Source organism: Salvelinus fontinalis, chromosome 40 (genome assembly GCF_029448725.1).
Source record: "Salvelinus fontinalis isolate EN_2023a chromosome 40, ASM2944872v1, whole genome shotgun sequence".
NCBI lineage: Eukaryota > Metazoa > Chordata > Actinopteri > Salmoniformes > Salmonidae > Salvelinus > Salvelinus fontinalis.
The window spans coordinates 871,702-888,370 of record NC_074704.1 but is presented as its reverse complement, the minus strand read 5'-3'; the positions used below and the strand labels follow the sequence as shown (position 1 = coordinate 888,370).

At 41.5% G+C, this 16,669-nt stretch overlaps 1 protein-coding gene across 1 annotated transcript; it reads left to right on the top strand.

The window, feature by feature from the left end:
• The first annotated feature begins 7,200 nt into the window (after positions 1 to 7,200).
• LOC129839534 (piggyBac transposable element-derived protein 4-like) lies at positions 7,201 to 14,693 on the top strand. The gene is made up of 4 exons (XM_055907049.1): positions 7,201 to 7,865; positions 8,522 to 8,560; positions 9,289 to 9,403; positions 10,286 to 14,693. Exons 1-4 carry the CDS (start codon positions 7,436 to 7,438, stop codon positions 12,081 to 12,083), a joined length of 2,382 nt encoding a protein of 793 aa, XP_055763024.1. The 5' UTR covers positions 7,201 to 7,435; the 3' UTR covers positions 12,084 to 14,693.
• The last annotated feature ends 1,976 nt before the right edge of the window (positions 14,694 to 16,669 follow it).

Sequence of the window (16,669 nt, the reverse complement as noted above, 5' to 3'; positions counted from 1 at the left end):
GTAACAGTACAGATTAAACATGATCAGGCCTGCTGTAAATCTCACTGTAGAAATGATCAGGCCTACTGTACATCTTACTGTAGAAATGATCAGGCCTGCTGTACATCTTACTGTAGAAATGATCAGGCCTACTGTACATCTTATTGTAGAAATGATCAGGCCTGCTGTACATCTTATTGTAGAAATGATCAGGCCTGCTGTACATCTTATTGTAGAAATGATCAGGCCTACTGTACATCTTACTGTAGAAATGATCAGGCCTGCTGTACATCTTACTGAAGAAATGATCAGGCCTGCTGTACATCTTACTGAAGAAATGATCAGGCCTACTGTACATCTTACTGTAGAAATGATCAGGCCTGCTGTACATCTTACTGAAGAAATGATCAGGCCTACTGTACATCTTACTGTAGAAATGATCAGGCCTGCTGTACATCTTACTGTAGAAATGATCAGGCCTGCTGTACATCTTACTGTAGAAATGATCAGGCCTGCTGTATATCTTACTGTAGAAATGATCAGGCCTGCTGTACATCTTACTGAAGAAATGATCAGGCCTACTGTACATCTTACTGTAGAAATGATCAGGCCTGCTGTACATCTTACTGAAGAAATGATCAGGCCTACTGTACATCTTACTGTAGAAATGATCAGGCCTGCTGTACATCTTACTGTAGAAATGATCAGGCCCGCTGTAGAAATGATCAGGCCTGCTGTATAAATGATCAGGCCTGCTGTATATCTTACTGTAGAAATGATCAGGCCTGCTGTACATCTTACTGTAGAAATGATCAGGCCCGCTGTAGAAATGATCAGGCCTGCTGTAGAAATGATTAGGCCTGCTGTAAATCTTACTGTAGAAATGATCAGGCCTGCTGTACATCTAACTGTAGAAATGATCAGGCCTGCTGTATATCTTACTGTAGAAATGATCAGGCCTGCTGTATATCTTACTGTAGAAATGATCAGGCCTGCTGTACATCTTACTGAAGAAATGATCAGGCCTACTGTACATCTTACTGTAGAAATGATCAGGCCTGCTGTACATCTTACTGAAGAAATGATCAGGCCTACTGTACATCTTACTGTAGAAATGATCAGGCCTGCTGTACATCTTACTGTAGAAATGATCAGGCCCGCTGTAGAAATGATCAGGCCTGCTGTATAAATGATCAGGCCTGCTGTATATCTTACTGTAGAAATGATCAGGCCTGCTGTACATCTTACTGTAGAAATGATCAGGCCTGCTGTACATCTTACTGTAGAAATGATCAGGCCTGCTGTATATCTTACTGTAGAAATGATCAGGCCTGCTGTACATCTTACTGTAGAAATGATCAGGCCTGCTCTACATCTTACTGTAGAAATGATCAGGCCTGCTGTACATCTTACTGTAGAAATGATCAGGCCTGCTGTACATCTTACTGTAGAAATGATCAGGCCTGCTGTAAATCTTACTGTAGAAATGATCAGGCCTGCTGTACATCTTACTGTAGAAATGATCAGGCCTGCTGTACATCTTACTGAAGAAATGATCAGGCCTACTGTACATCTTACTGTAGAAATGATCAGGCCTGCTGTACATCTTACTGTAGAAATGATCAGGCCTGCTGTATATCTTACTGTAGAAATGATCAGGCCTGCTGTACATCTTACTGTAGAAATGATCAGGCCTGCTGTACATCTTACTGTAGAAATGATCAGGCCTGCTGTACATCTTACTGTAGAAATGATCAGGCCCGCTGTAGAAATGATCAGGCCTGCTGTAGAAATGATCAGGCCTGCTGTAAATCTTACTGTAGAAATGATCAGGCCTGCTGTACATCTTACTGTAGAAATGATCAGGCCTGCTGTATATCTTACTGTAGAAATGATCAGGCCTGCTGTATATCTTACTGTAGAAATGATCAGGCCTGCTGTACATCTTACTGTAGAAATGATCAGGCCTGCTGTAAATCTTACTGTAGAAATGATCAGGCCTGCTGTACATCTTACTGTAGAAATGATCAGGCCTGCTGTACATCTTACTGAAGAAATGATCAGGCCTACTGTACATCTTACTGTAGAAATGATCAGGCCTGCTGTACATCTTACTGTAGAAATGATCAGGCCTGCTGTATATCTTACTGTAGAAATGATCAGGCCTGCTCTATATCTTACTGTAGAAATGATCAGGCCTGCTGTACATCTTACTGTAGAAATGATCAGGCCTGCTGTACATCTTACTGTATAAATGATCAGGCCTGCTGTACATCTTACTGTAGGAATGATCAGGCCTGCTGTACATCTTACTGTAGAAATGATCAGGCCTGCTGTACATCTTACTGTAGAAATGATCAGGCCTGCTGTACATCTTAGTGTAGAAATGATCAGGCCTGCTGTACATCTCACTGTAGAAATGATCAGGCCTGCTGTACATCTTACTGTAGAAATGATCAGGCCTGCTGTACATCTTACCGTAGAAATGATCAGGCCTGCTGTACATCTTCCCGTAGAAATGATCAGGCCTGCTGTACATCTTACTGTAGAAATGATCAGGCCTGTTGTACATCTTACCCTAGAAATGATCAGGCCTGCTGTACATCTTACCGTAGAAATGATCAGGCCTGCTGTACATCTTACTGTAGAAATGATCAGGCCTGCTGTACATCTTACTGTAGAAATGATCAGGCCTGCTGTAAATCTTACTGTAGAAATGATCAGGCCTGCTCTATATCTTAGTGTAGAAATGATCAGGCCTGCTGTACATCTAACTGTAGAAATGATCAGGCCTGCTCTACATCTTACTGTAGAAATGATCAGGCCTGCTGTATATCTTACTGTAGAAATGATCAGGCCTACTGTACATCTCACTGTAGAAATGATCAGGCCTGCTGTACATCTTACTGTAGAAATGATCAGGCCTGCTGTAAATCTTACTGTAGAAATGATCAGGCCTGCTGTATATCTTAGTGTAGAAATGATCAGGCCTGCTGTACATCTAACTGTAGAAATGATCAGGCCTGCTCTACATCTTACTGTAGAAATGATCAGGCCTGCTGTATATCTTACTGTAGAAATGATCAGGCCTACTGTACATCTCACTGTAGAAATGATCAGGCCTGCTTTACATCTAACTGTAGAAATGATCAGGCCTGCTCTACATCTTACTGTAGAAATGATCAGGCCTGCTGTAAATCTTACCGTAGAAACTATTGTTGAATAAAAGTCTACGTTGGAACCGTTTCTGTTAAAATACAACAACTATTTGTATTATTCTGAACTGGAATAAACTGATCAAACCACACAGGTTGAAGTTTTCATCAAGCATGTCTATTCTGGACTCCGGTTTTGACAACCCGGAACTATGAGAGTGTGTTTGCATCAAAAAGCATCTGGCTTCAATCAGTTTATTCCAGTTTAGAATAAAAAGTATTACTTTTATTTTAAAAGCAACAGTTCCAATCTAGGTTTGTTTCCAACAGTAAGATGTACAGTTCTGATCATTTTTCATCTTCATCTGTACTGTTACTACGGTTGCACTATCAGTAGCTAGCTAGCTTGCTTTTGCTAACGTTAGTTATTAGCTGTGTACAAGGCCAGGGGATTGTTTGAAAGAGAAACTCACATCTACTGCTATGAGAGATAATACTCCCTTATTTCTGATTATCACCTGTTATAAAATGACAGCAATGCCTTGCTAGCTGACTTACTTTTCCACTGTTGAAGCCCTGTTTCCTGAAGCCCTGTTTCCTGAACCCCTGTTTCCTGAAGCCCTGTTTCATGAATCCCTGTTTCCTGAAGCAATGTTTCCTGAATCCCTGTTTCCTGAAGGCCTGTTTCCTGAAGCACTGTTTCCTGAAGCATTCTGCCCTGTTCTGAAAGAACTCCCTGGGTTCACCGTCATGCTCTGGATGTTTGGTCAGAACATGTCATTATATTAATTTGTTCGTTTTGAGAGACTCATTACTAAGCACTTCCCCCTCACAAAACACATTGTGGGCGCTCCCCATTATTTCTCAAAGTTTGTGTGAAACCAAGAGAGAGAAACTCATCGCTGTATTTGCATTTCATGATGATTGAGCTCAGTCAGAACTTGTGGCTAGCTTGACACCATTTGATACAGCGGCGAGTGGGAATGACAAGTCAGTGGCTGAAAGTGCATCATCTGCTGCTGAAAGACAGCGCTGCAGCGTGTGGGTCGCAGAGGGTTCTTCAAGAAAACAGCAGAAAAAAAGATCAGGTTAACTGCGAAGTACACGGGCATTTTCCTCTCGCGAAGCTGCCAAACTGAGCAGAGACCGCTGCTAAGCATAGAGTGCAGATGCATTTGGCCAAATCAATTCCAGTAATCAATTAAATAATTATAAATGTACTCTGACACGTTGCGACCAACCATTAACATTTCCGCGACCCACTTTGGGTCACGACCCATACTTTAAGAAAGGCTGCTTTACACAATGAGATAAACCCCTGAAACCACACTACTGACAGCTTACCTTATTCTTTAGGTCGGCGCTTCTGAAACTCGGATCTGGAGACCCCAATGGGCGATTTTCTTTTTTTTACTTCATTACACAGCCGATTCAAATAAACAAAGCTTGATAATGACTTAAATTCAGTACTGGCTTAACTGTTTAACAGTTTAGCCTGTTCAACCTCTTTTTCGTATCGTCTGAGATCCCCAAAGATTGGAAAGCTGCAGCGGTCATCCCCCTCTTCAAAGGGGAGACACTCTAGACCCAAACTGTTATAGACCTATATCCATCCTGCCCTGCCTTTCTAAAATCTTCGAAAGCCAAGTTAAAAACAGATCACCGACCATTTTGAATTCCGCCGTACCTTCTCCACTATGCAATCTGGTTTCCGAGCTGGTCATGGGTGCACCTCAGCCACGCTCAAGCTACTAAACGATATCATAACCGCCATCGATAAAAGACAGTACTGTGCAGCCGTCTTCATCGACCTGGCCAAGGCTTTCGACTCTGTCAATCACCACATTCTTATCGGCAGACTCAATAGCCTTGGTTTCTCAAATGACTGCCTCGCCTGGTTCACCAACTACTTCTCAGATAGAGTTCAGTGTGTCAAATCGGGGAGAGCCTGTTCCCTGGACCTCTGGCAGTCTCTATGGAGGTGCCACAGGGTTCAATTCTCGGGCCGACTCTTTTCTCTGTATATATCAATGATGTCGCTCTTGCTGCTGGTGATTCTCTGATCCACCTCTACGCAGACGACACCATTCAGTATACATCTGGCCCTTCTTTGGACACTGTGTTAACAAACCTCCAAACGAGCTTCAATGCCGTACAACACTTCTTCCGTGGCCTCCAACTGCTTTTAAATGCTCGTAAAACTAAATACATGCTCTTCAACCGATTGCTGCCCGCAACCGCCCGCCCGACTAGCATCACTACTCTGGACGGCAAATACTGCAAATACCTAGGTGTCTGGTTAGACTGTAAACTCTCCTTCCAGACTCACATTAAGCAAAATTAAATCTAGAATCGGCTTCCTATTTCACAACAAAGCCTCCTTCACTCATGCTGCCAAACATACCATCGTAACACTGACTATCCTACTGATCCTTGACTTCAGCGATGTCATTTACAAAATAGCCTCCGACACTCTACTCAGCAAACTGGATGTAGTCTATCACAGTGCCACCCGTTTTGTCACCAAAGGCCCATATACTACCCACTGCGACCTGTATGATTTCGTTGGCTGGCCCTCGCTTAATAATTGTTGCCAAACCCACTGGCTCCAGGTCATCTATAAGTCTTTGCTAGGTAAATCCCTGCCTTATCTCAGCTCACTGGTCACCATAGCAACACCCACCCGTTGTACGTGCTCCAGCAGGTATATTTCACTGGTCATCCCCAAAGCCAACACCTCCTTTTGCCGCCTTTCCTTCCAGTTCAATCAATCAATCAAATGTATTTATAAAGCCCTTCTTACATCAGCTGATATATCAAAGTGCTGTACAGAAACCCAGCCTAAAACCCCAAACAGCAAGTAATGCAGGTGTAGAAGCACGGTGGCTTGGAAAAACTCAACAGGAAGGCCAGAACCTAGGAAGAAACCTAGAGAGGAACCAGGCTATGAGGGGTGGCCAGTCCTCTTCTGGCTGTGCCGGGTGGAGATTATAACAGAACATGGCCAAGATGTCCAAATGTTCATAGATGTCCAGCAGGGTCAAATAATAATAATCACAGTGGTTGTTGAGGGTGCAACAGATCAGCACCTCAGGAGTAAATGTCAGTTGGCTTTTCATAGCCAATCATTCAGAGTATCTCTACTGTTCCTGCTGTCTCTAGAGAGTTGAAAACAGCAGGTCTGGGACAGGTAGCACGTCCGGTGAACGTCCCAGTTCTCTGCTGCCAGTGACTGGAATGAATTGCAAAAATCACTGAAGCTGGAGACTTATATCTCCCTCTCTAACTGTAAGCATCAGAGCAGCTTACTGATCACTGTACCTGTACACAGCCCATCTGTAAATAGCCCACCAACTACCTCATCCCCATACTGTTATTTATATTTTGCTCCTTTGCTCCTTTGCACCCCAGTAACTCTACTTGCATATCATCATCTGCACATCTATCACATCTATCACTCCAGTGTTAATGCTAAATTGTAATTATTATTATTTTGCCTATTTATTGCCTAACCTCCCTAATCTTACTACATTTGCACACACTGTACATAGATTTTTCTATTGTGTTATTGACTGTAGGTTTGTTTATCCCATGTGTAACTCTGTGTTGTTGTTTTTGTCGTACTGATTTGCTTTATCTTGGCCAGGTCGCAGTTGTAAATGAGAACTTGTTCTCAACTGGCCTACCTGGTTAAATAAAGGTGAGAAAAAAATATATATAAATAAAAAACATCACTACCAAATAAAAAATAAATAAAAAATATGACGTTGCGAAATATTGCATTGTGGGTAGTTTAGAAGAAATAAGTTAATACATATTTAATAACGCAAAAACAACTGTTTGTACTTATAGGTAACCAGATCGTGACTACAGCTCAGTTACTAAGTCTTTAACCACACTGTGCTGTTACACTGGTGAGTAAAAACTCATGCATCCTAACGTTATCCTTTAACTGAAAATAAAATGTACATTTTACTCAACTGCGTTACCTACTCCAGTCAACAAATGGCGGTCTGGGGCTTTAAGGCAATGCTGCTACTGTGACGTATAATCTAGTGGACGGAACGCTTCTTTCAACAGCAGCAACAGTCAGTCAGCCACCTCGATAGCTTGCTAGCCAATATAGCTGAACCAATAAAGCTCTTTAGACGCTTTCGTGTATAGTAGGAACTGTGTTCTAAACACATCTCTGTCGTCTTGTTAGTTATCCCACTTACTTTCATATTTGCGTTGTTGCTGTTATTAGTCAGCTAGCTGGCTGGCTAAGTTAGCATTAGCCTAGCTAGCGAAAATCCCCGACCATGAGTTCACTAAGCTACTCTCCTCCTGCCAAAGAAGAGGAGGTCTGCTGGACGGAGAAAGAAGGTCTGTGGCTGAACATTGCCGTAAAAGAGGAGAAGGAAGAGGAGGATGTTACAACACAAAAACAAGTAGAGGGCGAGGCTGTTACCGTGAAAGAAGAAGAGATAGACGTTACAGTGAAAGAAGAGGAAGACTCGTTTAGAGTGAAAGAGGAAGAGGATGTTACAGTAAAAGAAGAGGAGGATGCAGTTTTTGGAATGAAAGAGGAGGAGGCGGAGATGACTGTCACATCGAAAATGGAGGAGGAAGAAGAAGAGGAAACTGGATATCTGGGCCTGGTTTCCCAAAGGCATCTTAAGGCATCCAATGGTTCTAATGATGAACTCAGCCATAAGGTGCTTTTGAGAAACAAGGCCCTGATTAACACTCGTAAGTACTGTCTTAAAAACAGAGGAACAAACTCTGCAGTTGTTGAACTGATGTGTGGTGTTAAAGGGGGAATCTGCATTTGCTACATCCATCATTTGACTTTTAAATGATTTATATATAACCATTGGATCTTGAAGATTATAAACTGTGTGGTTCTGAATGCTGATAGCCATGGTATATCAGACCGTATACAACATGGGTATGGCAAAACATTAGTTTTTACTGTTCTAATTATGTTGGTAACCAGTTTATAATAGCAATAAGGCACCTCGGGGGTTTGTTGTAAATGGCCAATATACCACACACCCTCGTACCTTATTGCTTAAATATAACACATGCTTATAACACATGTCTCATGAGCTTAGTTCAACTGTCGTAACCCATCAGAACCCCAAATAGGCATTTTTTTTGTCCAATGTTTAGAAACAATGTAAATCAACAATGTATAGCCTCAACATGGTTAACACCATAATGTTGATATCATGGATGGTCAGTCCTTGCATCCGTAGGTTTGTCTATGAATTTGACAGAAGTTACATTTCTCCAGCCCCATCCATCATGGTATTACCTAAACAGTGGTGGAATGACAGATTTGTTATTGTTTGAACTGCAGATTGGTTGGTTGATTGATTGTGGCTTTTTGTTTACTTCTACAGGATCAGTGTCTCTAAATATGGACAGTTGCTGCTCTGACGGTAAATAATGTACTTACATTCAGTCATCTTGATTTGTCATCCTGAGGGTCTTGTTTTGTTTGATCAAATCCATGTGTATATCCTAACCGTTCCATGTTGTATACAGCGTTTGATCAAATCCATGTGTATATCCTAACCGTTCCATCTTGTATACAGCGTTTGATCAAATCCATGTTTATATCCTGACCGTTCCATGTTGTATACAGCGTTTTGCATGAATTCCAACTATTTGAACAAAACAATATATGAAATCTAATCTGCATCAAGTTGTTTAACCCGGTCAAGTTCGGTTCTAATCCTCAGACACTCTAGAAGACAACCAAACTTGTTTCATCATTCTACATTACGTATTGGCTACGCAACACGTCAATTATCCCATGAAGGTCAGCCATCATTACGCACCAATGACACGAGCAGTGTTCACTTGATTGACAGTGTCTTGGTCCAATGACCACCTATCGTTTTGAAACCTAGCTAGATAGCCAATGAGCTGGGCTTTCCAGCAGTATGTGAATGCCGTTTGTAGGACAAACAGCCATCATGCTGGAGCTGTGCACAACAGAGTTCATTCTCTGGTGAAAGGAAACAGGACACACTGTAGTTTACGTTTCACAGCAGTTCCTTCTCTTCTACAAACTTTGCAAATCTGAAAAAGTTAAACATGGCTACTAAGAGTGGAAAAACGAAATGGAAGTCCAAGTATACACATTTTGATGATATTATTGCAGAAATTGACCGGGAGAGTGACACAGAAGGAATGGATGAGGACTCTGTGAGTGACCACAGTTATGATTCCAGCGCGGAAGAAATGTTTTTGGAAGGAAAAGATCCACTTTTAGATCAGTAAGTAAAATAGGTTTTTGCTTCTCATGCTAATGCAGTTGTTTAAATGGTTGCATATTCATTTCAGATATTTTTATTTGATTTATATATATTTATATACACAGAGTACCAGTCAAAAGTTTGGACACACCTACTCATTCAAGGGTTTTTCTGTATTTGTACTATTTTCTACATTGTAGAAAAATTGTGACGACATCAATACTATGAAATAACACATATGGAAGTATGTAGCAAACCCCAAAAAAGTGTTAAACAAAACAAAATAAATTTCATATTTGAGATTCTTCAAAGTAGCCACCTATTTGATTGGATGAGAGCTTTGCACACTCTTGACATTCTCTCAACCAGCTTCATGGAATGCATTTCAATTAACAGGTGTACCTTGTTCAACCTTGTTGAGGTATACACATAGGCTATGCTAATACATTGTATGTTATGTTGGCTGTGACATGCTGTGGCTTTTTGACTGTCTTATTGATCCCCATATTTCATTATAGTGATTGTGTTCCTTATACTCTATATAATATATATGTTTATAGATATGTGTATTTGATGTATTGATGCAGGGCTCACCCGTAATGTATTGATGCAGGGCTCACCCATAATGTATTGATGCAGAGCTCACCCGTAATGTATTGATGCAGGGCTCACCCGTAATGTATTGATGCAGGGCTCACCCGTAATGTATTGATGCAGGGCTCACCCGTAATGTATTGATGCAGGTCTCACCCGTAATGTATTGATGCAGGGCTCACCCGTAATGTATTGATGCAGGGCTCACCCGTAATGTATTGATGCAGGGCTCACCTCTACTAAAATAAAGGTCAAAATAAAATGACAGTAAACTTGAGATCTAACTGAATGTGTTTTAATCCTCAATAGTGGTAGAGACTCTGACTCTGATGACCTCTGGGTGCCACTCCAAAGAGACCACAGTCCTCCATCCCCTACTCATTCAAACGTAGGAACTGGTTCCTCCAGTATGACCCCTGCTGCTGCTGCCTCTGGCTCCACACCCACCCCGGCCCGGCCATCTAGAGTTGTGAAGAAGTCAGCCCAGAAGCGGAAGAGGGCCAGTGAACCAGCGGCAACTACCACCGAGGCAGAGGACCGCTGGCACACTGTGCTAGAGGATGACGTGGAGCCACTTCCACCAACATTTAGACCGAAAAGGCAGCCAGGACCTCAGCTGGACATGACTGCAAAGTACAGCCCCCTTCATCTTTTCCAGATGTTTTTCTCCTTGTCAGTTCTTGATTCGCTGGTGTCTAACACCAACAAGTATGGGGCTAAGAAACAAGTAGGCAAGAAAGAGGCATGGAAGCCCGTTTCCATCCAAGACCTGTACTGTTACATCTCACTGGTCATCTACATGGGGCTGGTGAAGTTGAATAACCTGAAGGACTACTGGAGAAGCTCAACACTCTACCAACTGCCTTTCCCCACCACTGTCATGTCTTCTAACAGGTTTCTGACTATCTCACGGGCACTTCATATCAGTGACCCACAAGTTGACGAAGACAATGACAAGAAGAGAGGCACAGCAAGCTTTGATAGGCTCTGCAAAATCAAACCTCTCTACCCCAGCATGGTTGAGGCCTGCAAGACCCATTTTCAGCCCAACCAGAACCTGTACATAGATGAGAGGATGGTAGCCTCAAAGGCTGGAATTGGCCGGAAACATTATATGCGTAACAAGCCAACAAAATGGGCTTACAAGCTGTTTGTTTTGGCCGATTCTGTGTGTGCCTACACTTGGAATTTTTTTGTTTATGAGGGGAAATCCATCCCAGACACCGGTAAGGGACTTAGTTATGATTCCGTTATGGAATTATTGGATTTTCAACTGCTGGGGACGGGCTACAAACTGTTTGTGGACAACTTCTACACAAGCCCTACCCTGTTCACAGACCTGAGGAAGCTGAATGTGTGGGCTTGTGGCACCATTTGTCCCAACAGAGTGGGTTTTCCCAAAACAAAAGTCAACGACATGCCTAAGAGGGCTGATAGGGGTACCATGCGATGGATTTGTAAAGATGACCTGCTCTTTGTGAAGTGGATGGATACCAGAGAGGTGGTCATGTGCTCCAGTATCCACAAATCGTACAGTGGCAATCACGTCGGCAGGCGTGTGAAGGACGCTAATGGGGAACAGACCACTAAAAATGTCCCCATTCCTGCTGCTGTGAAGGACTACAACAAGAGCATGGGAGGTGTGGACCTGTCAGACGCTCTGATAGGCTACAACAATGTTCTCCACAAGACAATGAATTGGTACAGGACATTGTTCTATCACTTCATCGACATTGCTGTGGTGAATGCATTCGTCCTTCATAAGGAAATGGCTAAGAGCTGTGGACAGACCCCCATGACACAGCTAGCCTTCAGAGAGCTGCTCATCCAGGAGCTTGCTGGCTACGGCACAAAGTCCACTGCAGCACCTTCTGTCCGCTCTACATCTGTCCCCTCTACTCCTGTCGCCAGTGGTGTTCACCTGCCAAAATACATCACTGCAGACCTGAATGTGCCTCTGGGTAAAAAGAGCACAGCAGGGAGGCGTCGTTGTGTTCTGTGCCACAAGAAATCTCCCATCACCTGCTCTACTTGTTCTGTTACCCTCTGCTTGACAGCAGAGAGAGACTGCTATGGGCCTTGGCATCAGCAGCACAATCTGGTGTAGAGGTGTTACCCTCTGCTTCACAGCGGAGAGAGACTGCTATGGGACTTGGCATCAGCAGCACAATCTGGTGTAGAGGTGTTACCCTCTGCTTCACAGCGGAGAGAGACTGCTATGGGCCTTGGCATCAGCAGCACAATCTGGTGTAGAGGTGTTACCCTCTGCTTGACAGCAGAGAGAGACTGCTATGGGACTTGGCATCAGCAGCACAATCTGGTGTAGAGGACTGTGGGTGTTCTAAATCCTCTAATTGTAAATAAATAAATCACTTTGTGTGTGGTTTGCCTCACAAAAGTCCTCAATTGGCAGCTTCATTATCCTGTTAGGCGGGCTGTCCCGACGTCGGTACACTTATGACAACATCCAGCTCTATTGCAGGGCGCGAAATTCAAAATCTATTTTTTTTAAATATTTAACTTTCACACATTAACAAGTCCAATACAGCATTTGAAAGATAAAAATCTTGTCAATCCAGCCAACATGTCCGATTTTTAAAAATGTTTTACAGAGAAAACACCACATATATTTATGTTAGCTCACCACCAAATAAAAAAGAGGACAGACATTTTTCACAGCACAAGTAGGATGCAAGTAGCATGCACAAGCCAACCTAACTAACCTAGAACCAACGTAAATAACCTAGAAAAAACTACCTCAGATGACAGTCCTATAACATGTTACACAATAAATCTATGTTTTGTTAAAAAAATGTGCATATTTTAGCTATAAATCAGTTTTACATTAGTGCTACCATCATAGCTAGTCAGAAATCGCACAGGAGTAGCCAGAGTAAATACAGACACCAACGTCAACTACCTAATTACTCATCATAAAACATTTCAGAAAAATATATGTTGTATAGCAAAATGAAAGACAAAGATCTTGTGAATACAGACAATATTTCCGATTTTTTAAAGTGTTTTACAGCGAAAACACAATATATCGTTATTAGCTTACTGCAATGGCTAACACACAACAACATTGATTCCAAGTAATCGGTAGCGATAGCACAGCTCGACAGATATATTAAATAGCATCCCAAATTGGGTCCTTATCTTTGTTGATCTTCCATCAGAATGTTGTAAAGGGGTCCATTGTCCAGTACAGTCTTTGTTTGGGATCCAGAACGAACTATTTCCCTCTTGAATTAGCAAGCACACTGGCCGTGCGGCGCTAACCTCTCCTTCTTCAACAATTCTTCCAAAGCATCACGTCTAAAGTCCCAAATAAATTTCAATAATATAATTAAACTAGATTGAAAAAACATACTTTAGGATGATATTGTGACATGTATCAAGTCAAATCGAAGCCGGAGACTATATTCACGTATAACGACAGTTTTCCAGGAGGCAATACAAAGTCCAACTTCGCGCCTGGGAGAAAAAAAATTATGGCGGTCCTCTCACTCCAAGAGGCTGTATTCAAGCCCTGAACGAGATATTCAAGTCCTTTCTGCTCTCACTTCCGCATGACACCCAGGGGAAGACGTATGACGTGTTTATATGGTCCCAAGTGACATGCCCTTTTATAGACAAGGTCTTGAAGAGAGACATCGATTTTGGAAATCTCACTTCCGGATAGGAAATGGGCTGTAAAAATAGTTCTGTTCCACTTAGAGAAATAATTCAAACGTTTTTAGAAACTATAGACTGTTTTCAATCCAATAGTAGTAATAATATGCATATTGTAAGAGCAAAAATTGATTAAGAGGCCATTTGAAAATGGGCACATATTTTCCAGTTTTTCAATACGCCCCCTGCAGCCATAAGAAGTTAAATAGTACCCGCCAAAACACAAGTCTCAATGTCAACAGTGAAGAGGCATCTACGGGATGCTGGCCATCTAGCCAGAGTTGCAAAGAAAAAGCCATATCTCAGTCTGGCCAATAAAAATTAAAGATTAAGACGGGCAAAAGAACACAGACACTGGACAAAGGAACTCTGCCTAGAAGGCCAGCATTCCATAGCTAATAAATGTACCGTCAGAGCAAATATTTTTCTTTGTTTTTTTGTGTATTTCATTTTTTACTTTAGTTTATTTCGTAAATATTTTCTTAACTCTATTTTCTTAAAACTGCATTGTTGGGTAATTGTTTGTAAGTAAGCATTTCACAGTAAGGTCTACACCTGTTGTTTGTATTCGGCGCATTTAACAAATAAACTTTGATTAGATTTAGCTATCCAGCCTGATAATACCAGTAATGGTGTACACCTAAATCAGCATGTTGTTTGTGCAACAGTATCTTCTAAATCAAAGAGGAATACGAGAAGCAAGAATATGTTAACTACAGGAAGTAGCTAAGAGAAAATATGTAGCCAAAGATTAAACGGTGCTTTAGGAAACCCTTATCAACACTTTGGTTCCTACCCTTTCAGAATACAGTTGGAAGTCGGAGGTTTACATTCACCTTAGCCAAATACATTTAAACTCTGTTTTTCACAATTCCTGACATTTAATCCTAGTAAAATTCCCTGTCTTAGGACAGTTAGGATCACCACCAGGAAATGCAGAAGTTGATGATAATGCAGAACATTATCTTAGGTTGAAGTTGAGTTGAACAGTATAAAACAATCAGAATGGAGAAAGACCCATTGAAATCTCTTAGAATGTATGTGTTTTCACCCCAGGGTCACACAATACTAATAAAGAACATTTAGAATGTATGTGTTGTCACCCCAGGGTCACAAAACTACTCATGAAGACCATTTAGAATTTAGAATGTGTGTGTTGTCATCCCAGGGTCACACACTACTCATAAAGAACATTTAGAATTTAGAATGTATGTGTTGTCACCCCAGGGTCACAATACTACTCATGAAGACCATTTAGAATTTAGAATGTGTTGTCATCCCAGGGTCACACACTACTCATAAAGAACATTTAGAATTTAGAATGTATGTGTTGTCACCCCGGGGTCACAATACTACTCATAAAGAACATTTAGAATTTAGAATGTGTGTGTTGTCACCCCAGGGTCACAATACTACTCATGAAGACCATTTAGAATTTAGAATGTGTGTGTTGTCATCCCAGGGTCACAATACTACTCATAAAGAACATTTAGAATTTCGAATGTGTGTGTTGTCACCCCAGGGTCACAATACTACTCATAAATAACATTTAGGATGTATGTGTTGTCACCCCAGTGTCACAATACTACTCATAAAGAACATTTAGGATGTATGTGTTGTCACCCCAGGGTCACAATACTACTCATCAAGAACATTTAGCATTTAGAATGTGTGTGTCACCCCAGGGTCACAATACTACTCACAAAGAACATTTAGAATGTATGTGTTGTCACCCCAGGGTCACAATACTACTCATAAAGAACATTTAGAATGTAGAATGTATGTGTTACATTTACATTTAAGTCATTTAGCAGACGCTCTTATCCAGAGCGACTTACAAATTGGTGCATTCACCTTATGGCATCCGGTGGAACAGCCACTTTACAATAGTGCATCAGATCTTTTAAGGGGGGGGGGGGGGGGGGGCAGAAGGATTGCTTTATCCTAGGTATTCCTTGAAGAGGTGGGGTTTCAGGTGTTGTCACCCCAGTGTCACAATACTACTCATAAAGAACATTTAGAATGTAGAATGTGTGTGTTGTCACCCCAGGGTCACAATACTACTCATAAAGAACATTTAGAATTTAGAATGTGTGTGTTGTCACCCCAGGGTCACAATACTACTCACAAAGAACATTTAGAATGTATGTGTTGTCACCCCAGGGTCACAATACTACTCATCAAGAACATTTAGAATGTAGAATGTGTGTGTTGTCACCCCAGGGTCACAATACTACTCACAAAGAACATTTAGAATGTATGTGTTGTCACCCCAGGGTCACAATACTACTCATCAAGAACATTTAGAATTTAGAATGTGTGTGTTGTCACCCCAGGGTCACAATACTACTCACAAAGAACATTTAGAATGTATGTGTTGTCACCCCAGGGTCACAATACTACTCATAAAGAACATTTAGAATGTAGAATGTATGTGTTGTCACCCCAGTGTCACAATACTACTCATAAAGAACATTTAGAATGTATGTGTTGTCACCCCAGGGTCACAATACTACTCATAAAGAACATTTAGAATGTAGAATGTATGTGTTGTCACCCCAGTGTCACAATACTACTCACAAAGAACATTTAGAATGTAGAATGTGTGTGTTTTCACCCCAGGGTCACAATACTACTCATAAAGAACATTTAGAATTTAGAATGTGTGTGTTGTCACCCCAGGGTCACAATACTACTCATAAAGAACATTTAGAATGTGTGTGTTGTCACCCCAGGGTCACAATACTACTCACAAAGAACATTTAGAATTTAGAATGTGTGTGTTGTCACCCCAGGGTCACAATACTACTCACAAAGAACATTTAGAATGTATGTGTTGTCACCCCAGGGTCACAATACTACTCATAAAGAACATTTAGAATGTGTGTGTTGTCACCCCAGGGTCACAATACTACTCATAAAGAACATTTAGAATGTGTGTGTTGTCACCCCAGGGTCACAATACTACTCATAAAGAACATTTAGAATTTAGAATGTATGTGTTGTCACCCCAGGGTC

Bases quoted from the DNA above. Each gene is read 5' to 3' on its own strand.
- LOC129839534 (XM_055907049.1), top strand. From the start codon at position 7,436: ATGAGTTCACTAAGCTACTCTCCTCCTGCCAAAGAAGAGGAGGTCTGC. The intron at 7,866-8,521 runs GTAAGTACTGTC...TTACTTCTACAG, and splicing joins CAAGGCCCTGATTAACACTC to GATCAGTGTCTCTAAATATG. The intron at 9,404-10,285 runs GTAAGTAAAATA...AATCCTCAATAG, and splicing joins AAAGATCCACTTTTAGATCA to TGGTAGAGACTCTGACTCTG.